The 27,080-nt window shown below is 38.2% G+C and overlaps 1 protein-coding gene across 4 annotated transcripts; it reads right to left on the minus strand.

Moving 5' to 3' along the window:
* Positions 1-204: 204 nt before the first annotated feature.
* Positions 205-19,886, minus strand: ANGEL2 (angel homolog 2). 4 transcript variants are annotated; one of them, XM_027611513.2, is made up of 9 exons: positions 19,679-19,886; positions 17,179-17,504; positions 12,370-12,626; positions 11,394-11,463; positions 9,440-9,861; positions 8,397-8,523; positions 7,925-7,982; positions 5,566-5,729; positions 205-3,306 (listed from the first exon to the last, which is right to left on the minus strand). In XM_027611513.2, exons 2-9 carry the CDS (start codon positions 17,495-17,497, stop codon positions 3,155-3,157), a joined length of 1,569 nt encoding a protein of 522 aa, XP_027467314.1. In that variant the 5' UTR covers positions 17,498-17,504; positions 19,679-19,886; the 3' UTR covers positions 205-3,154. The 4 variants fall into 4 exon arrangements, with proteins under 4 accessions (XP_027467314.1, XP_027467312.1, XP_027467313.1 ...); XM_027611511.2 differs by having other exon boundaries at positions 19,638-19,886; XM_027611512.2 differs by lacking the exon at positions 19,679-19,886 and adding an exon at positions 19,491-19,551.
* Positions 19,887-27,080: the final 7,194 nt, after the last annotated feature.

The raw sequence follows: 27,080 nt of genomic DNA on the forward strand, positions 1-27,080 counted from the left end.
CTATGAGATGATTTGAATCTAGTTTTTAAAGTTATAAATGCAAGAGAGATTTTATGCTTAAGCCATTATGGGGATATATGCAAAGTTTAAATGGATGACAGAAATCTTGATTTTAGACTCCATGTTGTGCTGTTTTGAGTATACTTTATTTCAGAAAGTGATATTTAGTATTTTCTATACACTTTGAAATCATGAGCATTTCACTTTTTCTAAGTCAATTATTTCATAAGGATTTTATTAATAGATATTGGTAAATAGAACTTTGGAAATCTTAATTCTGTATTCTTACTATACCCGAGGCTTTTTGTAAGCTATAGTTTTATGTACAACCTTGTACAGTTTTTTTGACACACAATTCAGAATCTTGTTTATTCTCTTGGACTTTGTTCTGGCCAATACATTTTTTTTAAATCTTTAAGGAAAACTGTGATTGTTTTAGTGGGTATTTTTCTAAGTAAAGGAAAACTTGTATAATGGTATTTTAGAGAATGCCAGATAAGTGCATGTTTCAAGTTAATGTTTTTCTCATCACTTGTATGTTTATACACAGCATGGGACTTTAATAAAACCATCCTGGAAACTTAAGGATTGTTTTTCTTCCAAAAACGTAAGATGGTGTGATTTATTTTTTTCTTGTCCTTTTACTACATACTTGTCCCAGTAAACTCATTTATCACTCCCTCATCCTTGTCTTCTTCCACAATTTCCAGACCCTATATTCAACACTATTCTGTTTTGCCACATCTGAACTCACTTACATTTTAGCATCACCCTAAGTAATACAGGCTTTAGGGTAATGAAATAGTTTAGAATGGGGAACAGCCCAGCGTACACACTTAGCACACCTACCACAAAATCTCCAGGCACAGATGCACTAGAGTAATAATTTATTAGGTGATTCATAGAGACAAAGTGCAAATAACTTGACTTCTCTGTTTCCCCAACCCCTTGAACTCTCTGGATCTCTAACTTGGTTTTTTAGGAAAGCAAAGGGTTAAAAGCAGACAGTTGCTAAATTCCAAAAAAAAAAAGGACAAGATTTCAAACATGCATCTTATCTTGATATCAAAAGGTATAGTAAAACCAACATTTCTTACTCCACAGTATCTCTTTCCATTTTAAAACTTGGCCAGTATACCACTTCCGATTGGGGGTGATTTGGCTTCAGCAATTAACCAGTTTAAATGCTTTTGGCAGGTAAATACAAGAGAGTTAGCAATTCTTCTGACCAAAAAAAAGTGAAGACAAATGGATAGTTAATTTTAGTGGAGCTTTAAAAACCTGTGAGAAGGTTACATTGACTGACCTCTTGGCCTCCAGTTCACAAAATACTATTACATTCTAAAGGCTAAAGTGGAAAACATTTTTATGGATTAACTCTACAAAGTGAAGCACATGAAAAGGGCCTAAAATCAATATATTGATCAGGACATAAAAAATTAAATTTTCACAGAAGTTTTCAGAGATGTTAGTTTAGCAACAATGACCTATACACAAAGTTATCTGTTAATAAACTCACATAAACACAAAGCAGTAATTAATGAATTTTCATTTTTCTTTCCCCAATATTAAAAGGGATTAATTATACTATTATTTCATGATGACAATATCTGCTAATTAGAACATACAATATTCTGCAGACTGTTACTAGAAAATGTGGAAAATCTTAGAACTACAGTTAATACTATAAGTAAAAACCCAAAAAAGTGAGAAATTAAACATTTAAAAATACTTATTATGATTTTTAGTAGGTAAATCCTTATAACCCACACGCCTTGTTCAGGTAGTCATTTGATTTCTTTTCTTAAAAAATAACTGTAGTAAATATACTTTAGTACAAAAACCTTTAGAGTCCAGGACCTGGAGTAACTACTGCTTTCTAATTTAAGATGAGGCGTTCTATGAAGAACACCCATTGTAAAAACTTTTATAATTCAGTATAATTGAATATAAAATTACTACTTAGTAAAAATGCGCATAATTCTTTGATCCTAATGTCTAAAAAAAGAGGACATGTTCACTTTTTCTGTTTTAAAATGTTTGATCCAAACACTCACAGAGCGCCAACTGTGGGACTCACTAGACCTGCTCTTAAACCACTTTACAAAAAAATGTCAGCACCACCTCACACTGCTGCCTTATTATAAAAGAAAACAAAGTAATATCTTAGAAACAAAACCACTAAGATGGTTACAATTACTACTTAAGAGTATTAGGTCTCCAAGTTGGTATCTCCCTGCTAGTTCTGCAGGCTTCCTAAATATCTAAGGCAAAACCAAAAGAATCTTATAGCTGCCACTTTGTTCTAAAGACAAGTTTCCTCATAGAATGAATTTCCACAGAACTGGTTCAGAAAAATAGTCTCTCCCCCAACCCAGGGATCTCTTCTTGAAACTGAAGAGAAAAAAGAAAAAAAAACAAAAAGCAAAGTGCTTAGGGAAACAAAGGCATTCTAACCCAGTCTTCGCCTCTCTCAGGCATGCTGGAATGGTCTGTCACAGGATGGAAAGAGGGCGTGTATACAGCACCTCACCTACTAGTAATGGTGACCTACATCTCCCAACAAAATGCAGACATAGTACATGGCTCAGGAGAGTAATAAGACGGATTAAGCAATTTGTACAATTTTAGAAAGCATTATAAGCCCCCTCAAAACCAAGCTAAACTGGTTGGCTGGACACTTGTGATTTCCGAGATGAACTAATTAGGTCTCAACAAACAGATGGTCCTCACAATGAAATCAGGCCTTCTGGGAGGGAAATGAGTTGTGGTTTGCAAGAACTCAAAGACACTTTGGATCCACCATAAAGCTTGCCAAAAACATCAACTGAAATTCTTTACTAACTAAAGAGGATGGATGCACTGTATTTAAAAATCACTGTCAATTTTACTGGGACGTAGAATAAAAAATATTTACAACTCTTTTACAATAAGGAGCGTTTGGATCGCACTTGTCAGGAAAATATTTTTTCGGTATTACAAAGAAAATTGTTGTAAACTTGTTTCTTCTGACATCTGTTTCAAGCATTTAACATAACCTCTTCAGAAACTCCACGGCGCAAAAATAAACATGCAAACTCTCAAGAAATATTTTACATTTTTTTGAAAAAGAATATAAATTGGAAAGAAAAGTATATATGTAATCAAAGAAGAGTCACAGCTCAAGTCTGAACTTAGCCAATAAAGGTAGATGATCTGAAGAATTATTTTCATTTGGAAGTCCGTTAACAGTCCACAAATCTTGTTCCGTAAGGAGTGATAGTCTGGCCAAAAGTTTCAAGCCACCAACCAGAGCAACTTCAGCTCCTACATTAAGGAAACACATGTTTGGTGAAACTGTGTCAACAGGTCATTGTAAATTAATCATACAAGTCCTTTTTTAAACGATGATACAGAACCTCAGAACTTTCTGCAGTCTAATGGGAAACAGCTTTTAGAATATGATTAAATTTCATATTGAGTTATAACCTAATTATAGTTCTCAGACACACAGCAGTTTTAGATGTTTGGTTTTATTTCTGGTTCAAATTTTTTTTTTGAGTTCTGCAAATAATCTTTAGAAGAAAATACTGTCTGTAATACATAAGTATGTTAAAGTAATTTGAGGGGCGCCTGGGTGGCTCAGTCAGTTAAGCATCTGACTTCGGCTCAGGTCATGATCTCAGGGCTGAGACTGAAACCCCCATTGGGGCTCCACTTCTCAGCAGGGAGCCTGCTTGTACCTCTTCCTCTCCCTCTGCCTCTCCCCTGACTTGTGCATGCTCTCTCTCTCAAATAAATAAAATCTTTTTTTTTTAAAGATTTTATTTATTTATTTGAGAGAGAGAGAATGAGAGATAGCACGAGAGGGAAGAGGGTCAGAGGGAGAAGCAGACTCCCTGCCGAGCAGGGAGCCCGATGCGGGACTCGATCCCGGGACTCCAGGATCATGACCTGAGCCGAAGGCCGTCGCCCAACCGACTGAACCACCCAGGCGCCCTCAAATAAATAAAATCTTTAAAAAATAATAAAAATAAAAAAAAAAAAAGTAATTTGAGGGGCGCCTGGGCGGTCCAGTCGGTTGAGCGTCTGACTCTTGGTTTTGGCTCAGGTGGTGGTCTCGGGATTGTGGGGTCAGCCCCACAATGAGATCCAAGCTCAGTGCAGAGTCGGCTTGGGACTCTCTCTCTCTGCCACTTCCCCTCTCTCCATGCTCACACACGTTCTCTTGCTCTCTCATAAATAAATCAATCTAAAAAAAAAGTAATTTGAGATTGACAACTACATAAGAAATTCATCAACTATTCCATAGTTGTATAAACCAGACAGACCCAGCCACAGCTGAGTAGGAAGTTTATAAGGTGACTGGAAAATAAATTAGCATCATCGGTTCCAGAGTCAGTGCCTACAGTAGAGTAAGAGGACCTGCTGTTAACGGCAACATGTGAGATGCCGGTCTATGGCACACTCCCGCCACCTAGTGAACACTTACAGCATGACAACTACCAGACCCCGACTATAAATTCAAAGCAGCAAGCATATTTCAGACTTGATCTAGTTGGGGAGGGCTAAACTTAAGCCATCCCCTGAGTGATAGTAATAAGGTTATCCTCAGTAGGAAAGAAAACACAAACAGAAGAAAAAAGGACAAAAGGAAAGCAGCACACACACAGAAAGAAAGAAAAAAAAGGAAAACCAGAAAAGACAAAACAACTGTCCACATTTTGGACTTGTGAAGTTTTCTGAATGATATTTTTTGACTTCCAGTCATTTTAAACTGCATTTTCTTCTCCACGTTAAATATTCTGGTTAATATTTAAAACCTTACTTTCACTGAATCATATAAGGAAAAGTGTTTTATCACCTCTGCTTTTTGAAACCACATATTCATATAATGGACTTCTCTTTCCAGAAAGATCCAATATTCCAGAATCAACATGACAAAACTTTCTGTTGTTGTCAATATAAGCTATGTCCTCCAATGAAGGCAGCATGCCTTAGTAAAATTTAAGTACAAAACTATCTGATGTTGCTGTCCCTCCCCCACCAAAAAAAACCCAGTAAATTTATGGCAAGTAAAACCAAAGGGCAATATGAGAGACCCATAACTCAGAAGCTGACTGGAACTGGAAGGGTGAGCTAAGGATGTAATTCTTAGGCAATAATTTGCTTTGAGGTGTTTCACTGCCTCCATGTTTTGCGGGTGATTAACTGATTTACTCAAATACATTACCAATTTCAAAATATTTTTAACTTTTAAATTTAAAACTTCACCTAGATATTTAGCTAACTTTTCTTGACCTCAGCACCAAGGTTGGAGTTACTATCTTCTTTTTTTTTATTAGAGGAAACATTTCTTTTTTTTTTTTTTTAAAGATTTTACTTATTTATTCATGAAAGACAGAAAGAGAGAGAGGCAGAGGGAGAAGCAGGCTCCCAAGGAGCAGGGAGCCCGATGCGGGACTCGATCCCAGGACTCTGGGATCATGACCTGAGCCGAAGGCAGACGCTTAACCATCTGAGCCACCCAGGCACCCACAGTTACTATCTTCTTAAGCACAGTGTAAGATTACATGCATTCTTTACCTGGCTGCCCGGCAACATCTTCCTTTTCAGCAGAATAGAAGATATAATCCACAGTTATGGCACTTCGGGAATGACAGGTGGTCACTTCTGGAATTCCAGTGTCAGGAAAATAATGTGAATAAACAGACGACAAGCTGAAATGGTGCTGTAAATTTGAAGATAATCTAAATTGAAAAGAAAAATTGCTTAGCATCAAGTTTTTCTTGATTTTTAGAATTCTTCCTGTTTAAAGCACTTTCTCATTTAATTTCCAGACAAAGCCAGACATTCAAACAAGCTTTATTTAAACAGACCACATCACAATTTGGCATTCATTTATTCATGTGGTGATATCCAAAACCCATTAACAAGGCTTTGATACGTGGGGTAAAAGCTCAATTATTAACATATTAATGTGATTTATTATTAATTATAACATATTTGAGAGCCTGCACTTCCTAATAAATATGCATTCTAAAACAATTTATAAGTTATTTGTTGTGTTTTTAAGAAAGAAAAAGTGGCCTTTATGAATGTTATGTAGAACCCACCAGACTTTTGATGTCAGAGGGGCTATATTTTTCTATGATTATTCCTGCTATGACATATCAGATAATTTTGTACTGCATCTTAAAACAGCTTCTATAATGGTTTATCTTATCTCATGTTACAAATACATGTGATGTAATAAAGAGTTTAAAAATCACTTCCAATAAACACATCTTAAAGTTTAAAAATCTTTTATATTGTGAAAAAAAATTTTTTAAACTTTAAAATTCAACATTTAACAAATACCTACTAAGTTACAGGCACTACCTTAGGTGCTTAAGATACACATATAAAGACACTTTTTAAAGAGCTCAATGTCAAAGAACAAAGGTTATTCTTTCAAAATGCCCTTGCTTTCCAGTTTTAGCAATGTTTTATGTCTGAGAACTTATATTTACAATATTATTAAAAGTAAAATAGGTTTCCTGCAAACTGTTCTCTTACTAACAATTTTTTGGTTTATAGATAAAAGCTCTGCATATAAACACACTACATTTATATATAGATACTTAAAAGTATCTTTTCTTTTTTTTTCTTTTTTTATTGTTATGTTAATCACCATAAAAGTATCTTTTCTTATACCTCATTCTGTTATAAAAAGATTTATAGAATTACTCAAAACCAAATATTTGTTAGATTTGTCTTTTTGTTAATCTTACTCAGGGAGGGCATCTGGGTGGCCCAGTTAAGCGTCTGCCTTTGGCTCAGGTCATGACCCCAGGGTCCTGGGATCGCGTCTCGCATCAAGCTCCCTGCTCAGCAGGGAGCCTGCTTCTCCCTCTCCCTTTGCCCCTCCCCCTGCTCATGCTCTCTCACACGGGTGCTCTCTCTCTCTGTCTCTCAAATAAATAAGTAAAATCTTTAAAAAAAATCTTAGGGAAGTTTTTACTATATTTGAAAGGTTTAATCATGAATTTTTACATATTCTTTTTTAAAAATTCAAAAAATGTTGCTTCCCATCTTACCAGGTTCTTATATATGAGATAATATTTTCTCAATACAAAGTATACAAAATAAAATAAGACCAAGAAGAAAGCAGACAAAATGAATGAGAGAATTCTAATTTGGTCCCTAAATGCAAATGTTAAAACAAAAACTAAAACTAGTAAGAGTCACAATATAAAATCAAAACATTTTAAGAATCTCCCAAAGAGACAAGATTGAATCTCCATCCTGCTGTATTCACATACATCTGTTTCTCAACCATAGCCCCAAATATTCATGCTTCTTTAATCATAAGGAACCCAGGCATCTTCACCCCTCCACCTTTGGTAACTTTTCCCTGCAGTTCAAGAGATATAAATATTTATATAAACTATATGATTTAAATATAAATATTTATACTGGCATATTCTTTTTCGATCAATTCTCCTACAGATTATTTTGAGATCTAGTAAGCCAAAGGAGGCTAAGCATCCTCTTGAAATCTGAAAGGTATTTTCCTGTAATCTTGACCTTTGTTTAAATATGTAATAGCAACATATTTCAGAGTACTAGCTGGTCCAGGTCCATGGACAGGCTGTTTGCTTTAAATAACACTGCTTAAGCCCTTACTATGAATCAAACATCACACTTTCCATTCTTTGTTTCATGTAATCCTCCCAACTACCCAAAGTATAAAGAAACTGAATCTCAGAGATGTTAAGTTTCTTGTTCAGAATCACACAGCTAAAATGTAGCACAGTTAGGAACTCAGGTCTATTTTGACTTTAGCATTCTTCACCAGCATGGAAAAACATCCTTTTCATTTTTTATCCAAGTGATTTCTGAGAAATGATTTTTTTACCCAAGTAAAGTCCCTAAATGTCTACTGTTACTTTCCAGAACTCACTTTTCAGCTGTCACTAGGACCTCTGTTTTGTCCAGCTCTGTCTGTGTCAGATCACTGTCTATAAGAACAAAGAGAAACATATTAAACTATCAATATATGGTTCTGCTCTAGTATGCCATAGAATAGTCCTCCTACTCTAGGAATGATATTCAAGACATGTCTAGTTTAGACAGATGCCTAGTTAAATGTTCCATCAGGGAATCTTTATGTTTTGATGGTCTCCGTAATTAGCAAAACTGAAATGCAAACATTTCCAAAGCAACATGCAAATAATTCATGCAATTTTGGAAGGTCAACTTAAGAATGGTAAATTTAGACTTCATTAAGAAAAGGAATAAGCAAGTAAGTATTATGTTTTTACATATGAATATTCATCCCTGAGATGTTATCCCTTGAAAAATTTAGTCTGATGTCTTCCTCAAAGGGAACGCTATTATCAAGGAGACTGCCAAAATGTACTGCAAACACTTACCTGTCTTTTCTACTTTTGGTAACTGCTGTACCTCATACACACAGTTCTGTGAGATACCTAGGTTTGGGGGCCAAATTGGAATAGATAAAATTCTTTGTCCCCGTGAAGACTGTTCCTGGCCAGATACCTAAACAAAATTTCAACAGGTATCTTAAGTGAATAGATTTTAAATAGTTTATGTATTGAAAAGTTTATGTCTTAAATAAGAGGAAATCCAAGAATGGTAAATATTATCTGTTATTCATCATAGTAAGTGATTATTTGTGCTTATGAACTCTTGTTCAAATACAATTCAGAAAGCAGTTACTATTTACATAAAAATGGCAATATTTTCCTCTCCTGTACATGTCTAATTGGGACATCTATATGATCTATAACTTTGGATTAATACTGCCCCTCCTTTTTTGCTACCTGCAATTACATTAATATAAAATCTTATGTACTTGATCTAACTACTATATAAAATACTAAGGGAGATCAACTCTTACAAAATTTTAAAACTATCACTCAAACCTCAGTGGTGGAGAATTATATTTTGGTTAAAATTCTGGAGATCAAATGATCTGAAGCAAGCAACAAAAAGCACAATGAAGATAAACATGGGAGAAACATGAGATATAGTCAGCTAAGAAATTAAAATATTTACCATTATGAAAAGAAAATGTACATACTAAAGAAATATTAAATTACTGTTTTGCCAACTATATTGCCCACATCCAGCATTCAAAAGTCTATTACACTCCCTTATGAATAGTTCCTCATTTACGAAGTCTATCAATGCTTTTTCTTCTTCACCCCCATTTTGGATTTTTTGCTACCTGCCAATTCCTCCAAGCATAATGCTGCCATGAATAGATGGAAAAGATGAAATTCAACCAAGTGAGCATTACTTATTAGTAGTTGGGGAACATCATCACAGCTTGGTAAAGCGAGGGTACTGGGTCATCCAAGGTTTTCAAACAGCCATGTGATAACTATCCTCACACTACAATGAACAGAGAGACTTAAGTCCGCCTCCTAATGATGATGAAGCAAGCACTTACCTTGCCGATGGCAAGTCCTTCATAATTCAATTTTCCTTCTTTTATAAAACTATAAAGCGGAGAACCAGGAACAGAATTAAAGTCACCACACATAATGATAGGGCAGAAGCTGCCATCTTTCTGATGGGCAACACTGGAAATCTCTGCCAGAAGCATGGCCAATTGGGTCAGCTTAATATCGCCTCGCCTTGGGTTATACAACAGATGTGTGTTAGCTACACAGACCACAGGAGAGGCAGCCCTCGGAACTCTGGGCTGCAAGAGTAACACCAATCCAACATTGTCTCTGTCCAACAGAGGAACATCACGGCGGTAGAATTCCACTGGGTTCACTGATAAGAGTGAAAACTTGGAATGTTTGAAGCAAATGGCACAGCCATCAGGTTTCCTTCCTGTCCGCATCTTGTATTCACAGTGATAACCTACGAGGAAGAAAGAAATTTAACACAGGACTGCCATATAAATATATATGGCAAAACACAGCTCTTCTAATATCTCTGTACAACGTTTATCAAAGTGTATTCTCCCAAGCATTAATAATGTAGGATGTTAAGTTTGAGATTGGGTCTAGGTCCTAGGAATGGGTCTCTTTACTGGTAGACTTCAGTTCTAAATATGCTAATGTGCATGATCATGCTCTCATTTCCATCCCAGTAAAAGTCGTGACAAAGACAGTAAGGCCTTATGATAATCTACACCGCCCCCTCCAGACCCCCTGACAGCCCATCTCTGACCTTTCTGCTTCTAACTCTTCCCAGCTTGCTCTACTTCACATACACCTCACCAGCTGCCTTCAGGCACTTCTATCTCGGCGTTTGCTTTGCTACTTCTGTTGTCTGAAAGGCTCTAGGTATGGCTTGTTCCTTCACCTCCTTCAAGTCTCTGCTCAAATGTTACCTTCTCTGATTGTTTAAAATTGAAATCTGACCCATTCTACTTTCCTGCTTTTCTCCAAAATTATCATTACTTAATGTGCTATTTAAGTATTTATTTGGTTTACTGTCAGCCTTTCTCCACCAGAATATAGGCTCCACAAGGACAGTGACTTCTTATCTATTTGGCTCACTGCTAGATCACCACAGCCTAGGATAGTGCATAGGATATAGCAGGCATTCAAAAAATATTTGCTGAGGAATGAATGCAAAGTAGGCAGCATTTCTTAAATAGATGAACTGTTTCTCGAAGTGTTCATTCATCAAACAAACTACCCATTTGTTACTGGTAGACACTGTTATAATGATGAACCAGACAGAATGGTCCCTGATATAGAACTCAGAAACTTCGAGGTCTAGTGGTGGGTAGAGCAACTCCTGGAAAGGAATCTATTAAGAGATTCTTACATACTTTTCTGTTTGAATTAAAATTATATATCAAGGGGCGCCTGGGTGGTACAGTCGGTTGAGCATCTGACTCTTGGTTTTGGCTCATGTCGTGATCTCAGGATTGTGGGATCGAGCCCCACAGCAGGCTCAGTGTGCAGCCTGCTTAAGAGTCTCTCTCCTTCTGCCCCTCCCCTCCAAAAGAAATAAATCTTAAACAAAATAAGAAAAAATAAAATTATATATCAACCCAAAAGTTCCCACTTAAAATATCTCAATCTTTTCCTGACCTTTTGAAATGGGTATTAAGCTTTTTCAAAATTAAGATTTTTTTTTTTTTTTAAGGATTTTATTTATTTGACAGAGAGAGACACAGCGAGAGAGGAACACAAGCGGGGGAGTGGGAGAGGGAGAAGCAAGCTTCCTGTGGAGCAGGAAGCCTGATACGGGGCTCGATCCCAGGACCCTGGGAGCATGACCTGAGCGGAAGGCAGACGCTCAATGACAGAGCCACCCAGGTGCCCCAAGATTTTTTTTGCCAGTATACACCACACACATTTTTGTTAGCACGTTATACTTTAACAACACACAAATCTTTCAAAGTAAATCCGGCTAAAATAAAAGTTACATTGTACCCAAAGATTCCAAACTTGGCCTGATCTCTGCTCCATAATGATCTTCTTGAACTTCTTGCAAACAAAGTACCTTGGAAGGAAAAAATGGCTTGAATTAAAACAGAGAGCAAATATGAATTTTCTGGTGCTTTCATCTTTAAAAACAGGCGTCTAATATTCTAAAAATCTAATGAAAGTTGAAATAAAAAGACACAATCCTTTTTCTTAAAACTATCAAATTAATATTTCTAGATTTGATCAGTCCCCAAAAACCTGGCCTTTAATTACATGAAGCTCTCTCTCTTACTATCCAAAACTGGTATTTCTCAAAAGAAGTATTTTAAATTTACATGTTGGGATATTTTTCCTGAATTACAATGTTCATTAGTACTAAATCCTTCTAGTCTTCTCTTAAGGTGATTTCTTTGAATGTATCTAGATTTTTATAGGAATGACCTACATTTCAAATCAACGGAAATACTTACTGAATATTTAATACATTGCCAGTCCCTGTCTCAGACTGACTGGTAAGCAGAACTTTTGGATCTTTTTTGAAAATTTAATGACTATTTATACCAATAATGATTATTTATACCAACTTTTTGGATTTTTTTTTGAAAATTTAATGATTAGCAAATGACTCTTTGGAAGTCATGATACATTGTTAAAAAATGTTCCATCACTGGGCGCCTGGGTGGCTCAGTTGGTTAAGCGACTGCCTTCGGCTCAGGTCATGATCCTGGAGTCCCGGGATGGAGTCCCGCATCGGGCTCCCTGCTCATCAGGGAGTCTGCTTCTCCCTCTGACCCTCTTCCCTCTCGTGCTCTCTATCTCTCATTCTCTCTCTCAAATAAATAAATAAAATTAAAAAAAAATGTTCCATCACTATATTTAAAACCACCTTCCCTTCTTACCCCACAAACAAAAGGGATAAAACCATTTAGTTCACAAATGAGCTTTTCTTATGTGAAGAATTTTGATGATATTCTGCACTTACATCTGCATCAAAGTGTTTAATTTCTTTCAGAATATTGGGAAACCTAAAACTCCAGTGTAAAACTGGCCGCCGGCAGTGTCTATAAAGATGTGAATTGTCTTCCAATAAATCTTGTGAAAGTATATTATAGGACATCACTGAAAAGTCAAACTTGTTATCACTGTCTTCACATTTGGGGTCAACATTTTTGTCTCCTAGGATCTTTGTCTTGTCTTTATTATGGTTACATATATATTCCCAATGTCGTTGTATTGTGCCTGTTAAAATATATTGAACAAAATATAGAGAATTAATGAAAAACAGACTAAATATTTTCCTGCATGTAAGTTTTTTCTTGCCTTTTAAAAATTCCCACAGGTAATGAACAGAATGTTTTCCCCCAGGAAATGGCAACATAGCACTAAGTAACAGATGTTGTCATCAAATTGATTATGAAGGCAGTAAAATGATATAATGACTGACCAACAGGTATAAAACAAGTTTAAAAGGATCTAGCAAGTCATTATGGAGACTGAGAGAGTATTAATAAAGCTAGGACTATATAGTTTCTCACCTACTTATGGTTAAGAAGTGGTTCTGCCAGACACGCTCAGCAACTTTATAACCATGATAACATACAGTTGACCACTGAACAATGCGGGGGGGGGGGGTGGAGGGGTGGAGGGGAGGGTTAAGGGCATTGTGCAATTGAAAATCCACATAAAACTTCTGACTCCTTCAAAACTTAACTACTAATAGCCTACTCTTGACTGGAAGCCTTACCAATAACATAAACAGTAGATTAACACATAACTTGTATGTTATATGTATTTTATATGGTATTCTTACAATAAAATAAGCTGAAAAGAAAATATTAAGAAAATCATAAAGAAAATACATTTACAGTACTGTACCGCACTTATCAAAAAAGTACACGTTTAAGTGGACCCACGCAGTTCGACTGCTGTTCAAGGGTCAACTATATCTGTATGTCACAGTTGGCTTTTCAATAAGATGATTTCACACCGTAGTTTATTTCCTATTAGTAAGATAAGATTACCAAATGATTAAGTTCTAGAAATAACTCATCTCAGAATTCTGGTTTAGACATGAATGAAGGGTGTATGATGGCAATATATGGAAGCAGTATTTAGTGGAACAATGCAGACAAAATGAACAAAGAAATCTTTTTAATGCACACCAAAGCAAAAGATAACATAGTTGTAGAATGCTAGTAAATGACAAGCGCTAATTGAAGAACCTAGCATGCAGCAACCACGAATGTGTGATAGTTTACACTCTGCAAAGATACATGTACCCTGACAGTGATGAAAAGAGAATCAAAAAGCATGAGATTTTGCAACTACAGGCAGTCCTTGACTTAGAAATGACCTACAACACACACACACAAATATACATACATACGCCCCTTTGATCTTGTCTCCCTCACCCCACCATGAAGGAGGATACTCTTACTGCCATGGAAGCCATGAAGAAAAATGCGGAACTTTTAGAGATTCTATGAGCTCAATAGAAGGGGAAAACAAGAAATGGGAAGAACTTGGGAAAACAGATTTGGAGATCGATTTTCAAGTATGGTTAAATTTACAGGAAAAACCTCAGTCTTAGAATATCTCCCTTTTCCTGTGTGAAGGTTTTCACTATACTGGATTACAATGCCTAAGATTCTACCAATTAAAAATTAAATTGAGGAAAAATAATTCTATACATACAGGAAAAAAGGACCAAAAGGAAAATATACCAGTATTTTTAAGAGCAGTTATCTGAGCAGAAGGATTGTGGGTGATTTTTCTAAATCTTCCACAATGATGATATATTCATAATCAGAGTATCAATATACTCCATGAGAATGCCAATAAAGTGAAATTTAAAAATGCCCTCTGGTAAACGAGTTTAATAAGATTGCTTTCCTCAAAATCTAAATGCTGATAGCAGCTGCACGGAGGGAGTAGACATTTTGACCAGAGGCTAGAAGAGAAAGATCATTTTTATGAATAGTGAGGTCTGGGTGGAACGGGGTATTGGAGACTTAACGATACCATGAAGGTACTAAGAACCCGAGGAGAAGGGTAAAGAAAAAAAGGTGGACAGAAGGAAAACCAAACGAAACAAAAGCCTTTCAGGATTACAGAACTTAGCCTGGAGCTTGTCCTATACTCAGGAAAGGGACAGAAACTATCCCCTTCTGTATCCTGCACTGAATATGGAGAATCCTACCTGCAAAGGCCAAGAACTACAGCTAATTGCACTGACTCTGCAGGACTACTCTGAGATCTGTAACAGTTTCCATGGGGGAAACAGAAACAATGGCTGACAACTGATTCTCAAGAACTAATTACCCAGAACACAATTCATTCATAAATTGGGGACTGTCTATGATGGTTTTAGCCACAAATCATAGTCTTCGTACGTATACGAGATGCAAAGGGCCCTAGTCATGCAAACAAAATGCAAGCTACCATCACAAAGCACTACCCTGGTGTCACCACCATAGTAAAATATGAAAGATGAAGGTCCAGAAAAGTTGTTCTTATTTTCTTGTAAAATATTTATATTTAAGGGCACATACATCATTGAGGTTGTATTGTCGGGACAAGCGTTTGTAAGCCAACTCTTTTTGCAATTCCATTTCTGAAGTAACTGAAACCATCAGATTACCTAATGAATAGAGTGGCTTTCAAACTTCTAGACTTTGTACAACTCTGGTATTACTTTTCATGTCATGACCATCAACTCCTGGTATACTGGAGCTGGGGTGATGGGGTAAATACATATTTTCTCCTGACCACATTTGTTTTTAATAAACATACAGAAATGTGTTTGAATGCTAGGGTTCCATGGAAGACAATTTGAAGACGCCTGACAGAGATGACAGTCTTTGGCCTTCATATACTTCACAACATAAATTCACACTACAAAAGCTTATATACCTTCCATGTCAGGAGGAACAAGGTGATCACAGCAGAGAAGACAGATGAATCAAAGAAAGTAAGCAATAGGCCTGATCAGGTTTTTAGGGTGCCTAATTAAAAAGTCATAATTGTGTCACACAAATCCTTCAAATGCCACTTTAAAGTGACAGGCAAGTTAGAAGGCTGTTCTCTTGATGGAAAAGTATTAGTGAATTATCGGAAGTCACAAATATGGCTTAACGAAGAACATTTTCCTTATTCACAACACCTAGGAAGAACGGACATATAAAGAGTCAGGTCGCAATCAAAGTTTATCAGTATGTAAATGTAATCCCCCATCCGTTAAAGGGAAAACCACCACGATTTTCTGAGTACCTACTATGAAGCCGACAGTGTATTAGGCACTTTGACATGTCTCATTTCATCCTCAACAGGCGTTCAAAGTGGGCATTATTTCACACTAGGAAACCAAGGAGCAGAGAGGTTCCATAACCTGGCCAAGTTCATACAATTAGTGGTGAAGCAGAATGAGAGCAGAGAGTGGTTCCTGAGCCCATGCCTGTCAGTACGCCACAGCTCCACCTGAGAGCACACCAGATTTACAAAACGCTAAACCAGAGAGCAGTGAGCTGACCTGATGAACAATGAATACGGGAAGGAAAAGCAATCTCATGTCTTCATACAGACCTAGATTTATAGATTATGACTGACTGTTCTTAGGAACCTAATTTTAATGCCTCTAACACCTTTCATTCGTTCAAACGAATATTTGTTGATGAACACATGCTGTGGTCAAGTATTATAAAAATAGATTTTCACTTTCAGTGCTTAAAATTTCTACTCTAATGTGTAGCAGAATTTCCACTTAAAAGATCACGAACTAATCTTCGAGCTAACCTAGCTCTGACTTCCAAGTGAGACTCACTTTGCGTGTTTTCCTTTGACAAACTTATGTGAGCTCCCTACACATTAACACCTACACAGTCTATTTCCAAATACCTTCAGAGGAATTATCTTCACTGAAAACCATAGCTCAGTAAGAAAGACAACTCGAAATTCTACTTAGATAATTCATATATACTTGGGGGAGGAGCAGGGCTGGCAGCACAAAGGGAGTCTCGTGAATTATTTGGCGTAAAAAGAATGACAAAACTAGAAATGATCAACATATTTAGAAAAAAATTGTTTCTCAAAGTTGAATAAGATGTCGTCCCCTTCTTAAAAGATAAAACTTCCCACAGTCTCTCAAGATTATATCAAAAGAACCCACTTTGAGAAATATCCAGAATAAGCTAAACTCTTATTCTGTGAGAAAATATCTTTCAATTATGATTGCACCTATTTATGAATATCCTTTTGTCTTACATAAAAAAGTTAGCATTAAACTGGCTGGCTCAATTGGTAGAGCATGCAACTCTTGATCTTGGGGTTGTTTGAGTCCCACATTGGGTGTGGAGATTACTTAAAAATAAAATCTTCAAAATAAATAAAAACATGAAATTTAATTTTTTAAATAGATATGTGAACTCCCAAGAACATATACCAATTTTAGGAAGTCTAAGGACCTCTGTTTTAAAAACAATGGATTTGATAATTATTCTTAAATTAAATTTAATGTTTTAATTTAGTCCTACATTCTTTCCCAACCTTATTCTCTCTCTCTATAGTTTCTTCTATATTTACTGCCAGAAATACACAATAAAAAATAAAAATAGATATAAATAAAGACTTAATTTTAAAAAATTACTTCCTTTTTCCTAACGGAAAACTACTGGCTGAAAATAAATACTAAACCCCTCCAAAATCTGGAGGAGGTTTTAAGGATTATTAGATAGTAAAGTTTCAGTAACTCTACGGCTTCTGTCTATTTCTGCACCAAGATAAACGTCACCTTTACCTTGGTGTTTTCTTCGTTTTGATGAAGGCTCATCTCCCTCAGAGTTCATGATGTAACTAGAGAGATGAATCAAAGAGGTCTGGCTCAGGTTGTCAGGTCTCCAGTTCCAGTACTGAAACGGAGTTCTAGACTCAAACAAACAAGGTGGTCTCCAATTTAGTGAAAAATGCCTACTACTGAAGTATGGGTAAGGAGCACGAGAATAATGTCCAGGCCACCTCATACAACTAGAAATATGTCTGTTCCAGCAACACCTTTGCAGATTCTCCCACGGTGTCGTCCAATCTCTGCCCAGACTCTTCTGGTGATGGGGTAACATGGGGTATCTAAAAGAAATAAATACACTCCTTGAGGTACCACTATTTGTTCATGCTATAGCACCCAAAATCCAAATCTGTTTCCTCAAGGGAAGATAATGTCTAATATTTAAAATTTGACTTCTAAATCATGAGGGATGGGGGGAGGGGAACAGCCATGATTTAATTATTAGTAGCAACAGTCTCAAAACTCTCCCTAAACACCTATGAATGGTATTCGAAATACTTAACATAGAATCCACCAGCCTCCCAAAATACCACACAAACTTCAAAAAGTCCTCAGTTCACCTGAGAGATTAATCAACCATCAAACTGATTTTCAGAGTAGCTTTCTAATATCTAATAAACTCTATGAATAAATAAAACCCACAGCAAACATAATACTCGATTCAATATGGAACACTTAAGCTGAGTACAATTAAAGCAAACCTCTCCTCCAACGTGGGTTTGGAGTAGAAACATGTTTCTGAGCAGTTTTTTACACAAAGATTACATCTTCCAAACATTTGTAGAGCTAAGAAAACAAAAACCTATCACAACTTCACAAAACTACCTCTCTGGCTAATCAGTAGGTGGATAATTTATTTTTCCGTCCTTTTTTATTTTTTTAAGGCATACTTCTCCTTGACAGTAATGAAATGGGATAGCGATTACTTATTAATAATTCACCAATACTTCAAACCCAACAGCACCAATGTACTGATCATCCAAAATGTCTCCAAAGTAGTGTTACCATTAACTTGAATAGATATGTTGCTCTCGGGCTCTCTTAAGAAACAATGCAACTTAAGCACCATCTTCTCACCATACTATTCTGGCAAGATTTTGGATTCAGAGGACTTCTAACCTTTCCCAGAATTCATTAAAGGTACACTTCCAAGATAGTGTTAATACTGTCCACTTCTACCACCGAAAGAAATTTTGCTTAAACTGTATTTACTGTTACTTGACTTTTATATATTCATTTTAAAGGCATTTAAATTTTTTATGATATATTTTTGTTGTTTATGCATTCTCAAATCGTTGTCTAAATTCAACTTAATTGTAAATCTTTAAAAGGCATGACATGGGCAGATTATTCTGCTTTGTGACAACTCTGAAAGCCTTAGAGATTTAGGTGCTTGCTCCATACCTTTTCTATCCTAATAGGCTACTGTATTGAAATCTAAAACTTGTGCTACAAAACTTATTCTCTATATTTGTAGTTACTTATATAGACATCTTTTTCTCAAGATGATGAGCTCCTTCAAGGCCAGAGCTTTCTTATTCATTCTCATCCCGGTCTCTCCCCCCACAAGTGCCTAGCACAGTGCCTGGCACACAGCTGGTACTCAGGAAAACTGTTGAACTGAATTGTCATCAAGCCCCGGAGTATAAATTAAAACCAGATCCCCATAACTTATATAATAATTAAGACAGTGTTGTGTTTCCCAGGTGCTGTACACCAGTCCATTTCACATGGTACACAATGAAACTTTTTGATTTTTCACCTCTAAGTATTTGTTAGAAAAAAACCATCATGAGTACGTCAAACCCAAGATTTCGAGGATACTGCTTAGGGCGACGCTAAGATAGGCAGCATTACTGAAGTGCCTTTCTAAAAAAAAAAGAGACAATTTCAAGAAAAAATGTAGTACACACAAGTGTGGAACGAGAATTTGGTAATAAACCGTAAAGTCTTGTATATAAATGACTGAAGTGGGCGAGACACTGACACCACAAACAAATCCCTGGGCGTGCGTGAGACGCGCGCGCCTCCCTCGGGGTCAGGCCGCCCCGGGACCTCTCCCCGCCGACGCTCAGCTCCAAGCGGGTGCTGAGGCCTGGGAGGAGGCCGGCGATCGGGGGGCTCGGGCTAGCTCCGGGGCAGGGCAGGGGAAGTGGGCCGGGACTCCAAGGCCCAGCCAGGTCGGAAAGGCACGAGCCCTGCCGGCGACCGATCGCCCCGGGCCCGGCCCGGACCCTGTCCGCCGAGCGCCCGCGCGCCGGGTTTACCTATCCCTCGGGGTCTCCGGAGGCTCGTCCCCGCGGCACCGCCGCCCGGACCCTCTTCCTCCTCCTTCCTCCCCCAGCCCGCCCCGCCCCGGGTTAACCCGGGCCAACCGCCCCCGCTCCTCCCTCCGGCCACCCAGCCCTACTGACCGGCCTCTCCCCACCACACAGCGGCCGTAGCCCCTCCTCACACAGCGCCACGCTTCCATCTTGCCCTCTGCGGGCGTCCAATTCCCAGGCCCGGGGCTCAACTTCAACCTCTACACCCGATCTGGCGGCCGAAAGCACCAGGGGCTCCCCATCACTAGACGTCGGGACTCTGGGCCCGGCTGCAAGGCATGCTGGGAGGCTCCGGCTCGCCGGCCGCCAAGTCCCCATCTTGCGCCGCGAAAGTCTCGGAATTGCTTCAACCCCGAATTGCGTCCAAGGAGCATGCGCACAGTGTGGGGAAGCCTGCGCAGCCATTTCGGAATAGGGCAAACAACCGACCTCTGTCTTAAAGAAACAAGAACTGAACTAAGGGCTGAACAGCTTTGTAAAGGCTTACGGGAGGGTACGGGGTGGTTGCGTGAGAGCTAAGAAGAAAAAAATATGTTTTATTGTATTTTTATGATATCCTTGGGAGATTCAAAAGGCGGATTCCCGAGGTGGGGAAATACCCTTGTCTGTGTTCCCGTAGAACTGTGCTACCAGGGATTTTTGCAGTTAATTTTGTGGGAACACAGCCGCAGGGGTCACTTTTAAGTGTATGTGTGTGTCCTGTGTGTCTTCTCAAATTTAGTATAGGACTCTAGATTACTGGAAAGCATTATTTAAGCGGAGACCCTTCCGAGAGGGACAGAGACAGAGAGAGAAACTGAGGAAGACGGAAGAATAAACTGGGGAAATGGGGAAAGGGTACTGGAAGGCAGAATCACTGCTTTTGTAGGCTCTTTGGGAGAGCAGCGGAGTAATTTATCGGGAAGGCTTTTTTTGTTCTCATATCTTAATGAGGAAATCAGATGCATTTGAAAAACATTCTCCCTCGGTATAAATAGAGTTGATTGCTGTCATTTGTGGTAGTTATGTTCTCTAAAGTTACTGCCAACTGAATTAGCAAATACTGAACCGTTGCCTCTAGTGGAAATATAGAGGTTCCCGTGAGCCTCTGGTCACATTTTAGTTGCCTAATCAATACATAACATGACATAACATAACATAACATAGCATAGCATAGCACTATAACTCAGGCATGAGTGAAGCTTATCTAACCCATGTATTTTCTCTGCAAGGCACATCACAGACGTCTTGTGCTTAGCAACACTAGACAGCACTTCAGAACTGCACTTGGGGGGCCATTTTAAACAGAATCACCAACAAAAAGCACAAAAACGTGAAAAACATGGTACTAAATAGACTGTGAAGAAGACACTTGTTTATAGTGTGGGAGCTGAAACAAGAAGGCAGGCTTCGTTTCCTTCAACCTCACCTGGGAACATGCAGGTTGGACAACCTCACCACTCTGCATTTGTCCATGAATAATTGCAAAAGCACTTGCGGGGGCACCTGGGTAGCCAGTCCGTTAAGCCACCGCTCTTGATTTGGGCTCAGATCACACTCTCAGGGTTGTGAAATCGAACCCCCCGTGGGCCTCCATGCTGAGTGTGGAGCCTGCTTAAGATTCCCTCTCTCGGGCACCTGGGTGGCTCCGTCGTTAAGCGTCTGCCTTCCGCTCAGGTCATGATCCCAGGGTCCTGGGATCGAGCCCCACATCGGGCTCCCTGCTCAGTGGGGAGCCTGCTTCTCCCTCTCCCACTCCCCTGCTTGTGTTCCCTCTCTCGCTGTGTCTCTCCCTGTAAAATAAATAAATAAAATCTTAAAAAAAAAAATAAGATTCCCTCTCTCTCTCAAAAAAAAAAAAAGGACTTGCAAGTATTGATTTTGGAGTTACAGATACATTTTAGTAAGTAGGCAAAAATCACAAATACATAATGCATGAATAGTGCTGGTCAGATGTATTTCTATTTTTTACAGCCCTATTTTCTGGTTGTACTCAAAATTTTGCAGTTTATTAAATGTATTGACTGGTATCTTGTATGACTTAACTCTGTGATAAGATTGTAAGTACCTTACGAGCAAGGACAATGACCCATTATTTTCAAAATTTACCTCACCTAGTGCTGTGCTAGGTACACAGTAGATTATAGATAAGGTATTTTTTGAATGGATGGTTAACACAGGACCAGAATTAGAGCAGATCTGTGAATGAACAGATACTTCTCCCTCTAGTACATGCTATGACCTCTGGTTTGTGATGTGTAGGAGAAACGTAGCACTTTGAAATAATAAAAAGATTAATGGATGTTAGAATGCTGTAGTTTGGAGGATTGTCTGATCCTAAAAGATATTCACCTTTATCTTGAATGACTGTTTTAGAATTCTGTAGTGATTAATATTAAATTGTCCAGAACTGATGGTAATTCAAATGATTATTATCTATGAACACGTGAATGAATTCTATTCAATGGGGGGAGAACTATCCTCTTCTGTAGAAAAGCCAGTTCTGCATCCATTTGCAAAGTCAATATTACTGATCTGTAAATTGCTTTTTGGATTCTCCTGGAACAGACTGTAACATCTCTCTGGTTCCTTTATTCAATAAGTTAAATAAAATCATTTTGTATAACTTTACTTTTTTTTTTAGAATTATCCTTTAACAGTTTTGCAATTCACACCAAGATGCCCAATGTATTCATCTGACAGAAACAGATGAACTTAAAAAAAAAAAAAAGAAACAGATGAACTTATGACCAAAGAGGTGTGCCTCATGGACTGCCAAGTCCAGGTATTTCTTTTCTTGCTCCCATGTGAATCTGAAGCACAACAGAATATTTTTAGTTAAATTTTTTTAAGTAGGCTCCATGCCCAGTGCAGAGCCCAAAGCAGGGCTCCAACTCACAACCCTGAGATCAAGACCCGAGCTGAGGGGTGCCTCAGCTGAGGGGCACCTCAGTTGGTTGAGTGTCTGCCTTCGGCTCAGGTCATGATCCTGGGATCCTGGCATTGAGTTGGGCTCCCTGCTCAGTGGGGAGTCTGCTTCTCCCTCTACCCCCTCTCCCCGCTTGTGATCTCTCTCTCTCTTTCACTCACACTCTCTCAAATAAATAAAATCTTAAAGAAAAAAAAGACCGGAGCTGAGATCAAGGGATGGATGCTCAACGACCGAGTCACCCAGACGCCCCTCAACAGAATTTTTTAAAATCTCTGTTTTCCTAATTTTAATTTTCTTCTCTACCAGTTTTGTGTTTTGGTTTGTACACTGACAATAGATTATGTCCCTCTAGTGGCAGCAGTAATCAGCAATTTGGTAATATGGTCTGACCATTGGTGATCTCTGTAATAGGATTAATGATTTCTAGAGATCTATTTTCTATTGAATGAGAGATAGCAGAAAGTCTGGTTTAATAGTCTTGTCTGTTTGTCTATTTTGAGCCCAAGAATTCTGTGCCCACTGGGAAAAACGGGTCTTTGGTATCTGGACTAGTGAGTTTTTGTGCTTCTGTGTTGACTCTTGACCCATGGCTGAAATTGTAGAATCAAAGCCATAAACTCGCCATATGTCTGTGTGTCTATGTGTCTGTTATTCATGGAGGCTTTATCTTTTATTATATGACTATGAGATGTCCTACATATGGAAGATATTAATAAGTTAAAGTTTATTTTATTAAAGGAGCTGTTTTCTGATTGGCTTATAGTGATAAATTAGCACTTCTAAATTTTTTTTTATTTGACAGAGAGAGACACAGCGAGAGAGGGAACACAAGCAAGGGGAGTGGGAGAGGGAGAAGCAGGCTTCCCGCTGAGCAGGGAGCCCGATGTGGGACTCGATCCCAGGACTCTGGGATCATGACCCAAGCCGAAGGCTTAATGACTGAGCCACCCAGGCGCCCCGCACTTCTAAAATTTTTTTAAAAGACTTTATTTTTAAGTAATCTTCTACACCCAATGTGGGACTCAAACCCACAACCCCAAGATCAAGAGTTGCATGCTCCACCAACTGAACCAGCCAGGTGCCCCAGCACTTCTATAAATTTAATTCCTAAAATTACCTGGAAAAAAAAAGAATTAGAAATACTTTAATTGTGATGTACTTAAAATAATATATTATTCTTATAGAAACCAATCAGAAATGTTTTAAGAATCAAAGTTTATATAATTAAGGTCAGTCTCTAGGGAGCAGGTGATTCCTTTCTTGAAATAGTCTAATGCTAACAAGATACGGGTAGACACTGTTGGATGTTTCAAAATACCGTCTCATCATAATTGCTCAGATAGCCAGGGATTGAGGCAGTGAAGAAGGATAGTCAAGAAAACCTCAGGGTCCAAGGTCTCTACTAAAGGGAAACCAAGTTTTTTGGACAAGCATACAGATATTCATCTGCTACTCAGGGGACTGCTTAAGAGCTCAAGATCTTGAATTGAGTGGGCTGGGATGTGAATAGCAAATATGGCAAAAAGTGTGAGTTAATAAACCTCATCCAGAGGGACTGGTGTTTCAAAGAAAGTGGGAGTGCTTGAAATCCCACATTTCTGTGATATGGGAACTTTCAAGAATTCTGTGTAGGAAAGGGCACAACTCTTTAATATCCAGACTGGTGAGTTTTTGTGTTTCTGTGTTTACTCTTGATCTATGAACATTGTTCTTCCTGCCTAAAACCAAAGTGGGTAAGACTGCCTCTCTCTTTCACTGAAACTGCCAAGGCTGAATTTGGAGCAGAGAGGAGAATGGAGAGATGCAATGGCATGAAGTCAGAGAGTGTCTCTCCTCCTGAGGAGTAAGTCACAAGTGGAGTCACTTTTCAGAGTGCAACAGAGGTACAATGAAGCTCCTGCAGTAATTAAGGACTGTGCAACTAGAAAGAGAGAAGGCTAGAGCTATAGAAATGTGGCAGAAGAGAAAATAATACTGAAAATACACATTTTGAACAACAGCAGAGAGACTTAGAATTATTTGAAAATTGTTTTTCAAATCCTTGGGCAGGGAAGTGACCATTTCAGTGTCTCTTCTGGGACATCCAGATTCGATCAGCCAACAAGGCAGAGCCAGAAGACAGAAGAAAAGTCTAGAACAGACTGAAACAGAAACATTTCACTTTGACACATCTAAAGAAGGCCTTCAACTAGTTTCCAGAGGACAGGAGGAGTCAACATTCCCATGGGGATTACAGAGGTCACTTGAAATAATGAGCACTGGGTGTTGTATGCAACTGATGAACCACTGAATTCCACCTCTGAAACTAATAATACAGTATATGTTAATTAAATTGAATTTACATAAATTTTTTTTTAAAAAAAGATCTACTTTGTATATATGGAATTGTTTTTGTTTATTCTGACTGGTAGTCTGTGTGTACTTTTCATTCTGAAGATTAATTTCTTTGTTCAATTCAGAAATGCTGACCCCATTATCTCTGTGAATTTTCTTTTTCCACCATTTCCTCTATTATCTTTTTCTGGAATTCCTATTAGATCACTATTAAAGCCTCTTTAATTGTTTTGTCTTCTGACTACTCTTAACCACTCCTGTCTGCCTCCTTCTCTTTCTTCTTTTCATCTTGTCTCTCTATGCTGAAGTCTGAGTGAATTCTCAGTTCTATTAATTTACTAAATTTTGGGCGCCTGGGTGGCTCAGTTGGTTGGGCGACTGCCTTCGGCTCAGGTCATGATCCTGGAGTCCCTGGGATCGAGTCCCGCATCGGGCTCCCTGCTCGGCGGGGAGTCTGCTCCTCCCTCTGACCCTCTTCCCTCTCGTGCTCTCTATCTCTCATTCTCTCTCTCTCAAATAAATAAATAAAATCTTTAAAAAAAAATAAAAAAAATAAAAAAATTTACTAAATTTTTTCTTCAACTGAGACGACTTTAGAGTGTATTTTGTCTGTTGAGTGTTTATTTCAATGACTATATTTTGTTCTTTCCAGGATTTCTAGTAGATGCTTTTCCACATCAACCTTTTTTATTTCTCCTTGCTTTTATAATTCTTTGTATTTTTTCTTTTAACTCTCTCAGAGAATACTAAACACGCTATTTAAAACTCATTTTCAGATCATTCTCTTATGTCCCTTTCATCTGGAATGAATTTATCTCCTCTCTTTTATTTTTTTAAAGATTTTATTTATTTATCTGACAGAGAGAGACACAGCGAGAGAAGGAACACAAGCAGGGGGAGTGGGAGAGGGAGAAGCAGGCCTCCCGCGGAGCAGGAAGCCTGATGTGGGGCTCAATCCCAGGACCCTGGGATCATGACCTAAGCCGAAGGCAGACGCTTAACGACTGAGCCACACAGGCGCCCCATCTCCTCTCTTTTAATCTTGTTGTTCACTGTTCTGAATATGAATTTCCTCATATGTTTTGGAATTTTGATATGCAGACATCCTGATTAGGAAATTTGTTTTTCCTTTCTTGCTATTTGTTAACTCTTAGTTGCCTCCATTTTTGCCCAAGGGACTCCCAGACTAGAATCAGGTCTTTTATTACTGGCTTAGTCTTGTCTGGTTATGTTATTAAGAGATATTACAGATCCAGTCTCTGCACTAGTGGACAGCTTGGCCCAGGTCCTAGATGTGGTACTGTGTCACCTTTCTCCTGCCTCCCTAAGCAATGGCTCTGGAAGCAGTCACTGCAGCCTTTTTCAACTTTTTTCATGGGTGAAGAAGCCCCTAGTTTTAGCAGTGAGCCTGAAACCATCCCTTGCCTTCCTTGGGAGGACTTTTGATCACTGTTCCCAGCAGGACAAAATTCCTAGATAGGGAGTCCAGCAGGCCTCAGCTTTGGTGTTCTGAGCCTCAGAGAGGTTTATATTGGTTCTGAGCATGATCACTGTTTTTTGTTTGTTTCTTAATTTCTCTTTTTATATTTTATGTCTCATTACTATGTGTATGGAACAGAGGATGTCCTCAAAGCAAGAACTTACAAGGTATCTTAGCTGGAAGTAAAAATATATTGCATTATATATTGCATTATGGTCCAGAAACAATTTGTTTATAAGTGCAAAGTCTGTGCCTCAAGAATTATGAGGACATTGAGACTCAATGTAACATAGGAAATGGGAAGACTCTCAAAGAGTCAAATAGACCTGGGTTTTAACACAGACCCTGACACCTTCCAGCAGTGGAATTAGCAAATATATTATCTCCTTGATAACAGTTATTTCACCTCTAAAATTGGGATAATAGTGCCTATGAAATATTGTGAAACTTAAATAAAATGGTAGCTGTGAAGTATCTGTTATAAGACACAGAGAGGAAGAAATGTTTTTTTTCCCATTTTACATCAACTTTGTAGGCAAAATAAACTTGAATGCATAAACTTGGTTGAGTAAACTAGCATATACTGAGTAGATAATACACATATAACAGAACTTTATGCAGACCCTTTGGGAAATAGTACCAAGGAAATTAAAAATAGAAGATAAAAATGTTATAAACTCAAAGGAAAAGTAGTGTGATTTAATAGGTAATAGAAATATCCATCTGAGGGGCACCTGGATGGCTCATCCGACTCTTGATTTCAGCTCAGATCATGATCTCAGGGCCCTGGGATTGAGCCCTGAGTCAG

This window comes from Zalophus californianus, chromosome 10 (genome assembly GCF_009762305.2).
Source record: "Zalophus californianus isolate mZalCal1 chromosome 10, mZalCal1.pri.v2, whole genome shotgun sequence".
In the NCBI taxonomy this organism is placed as follows: Eukaryota; Metazoa; Chordata; class Mammalia; order Carnivora; family Otariidae; genus Zalophus; species Zalophus californianus.

Excerpts from the sequence above, each read along its gene's own strand:
- ANGEL2 (XM_027611511.2), bottom strand. The coding sequence starts at position 19,696 with ATGGAAGCGTGGCGCTGTGTGAGGAGGGGCTACGGCCGCTGTGTGGTG. Across the intron at positions 12,627-17,178 it reads AAAACGAAGAAAACACCAAG|GCACAATACAACGACATTGG; the intron begins GTAAAGGTGACG and ends ATATTTTAACAG. Across the intron at positions 11,464-12,369 it reads TTAAACACTTTGATGCAGAT|GTACTTTGTTTGCAAGAAGT; the intron begins GTAAGTGCAGAA and ends TTTCCTTCCAAG.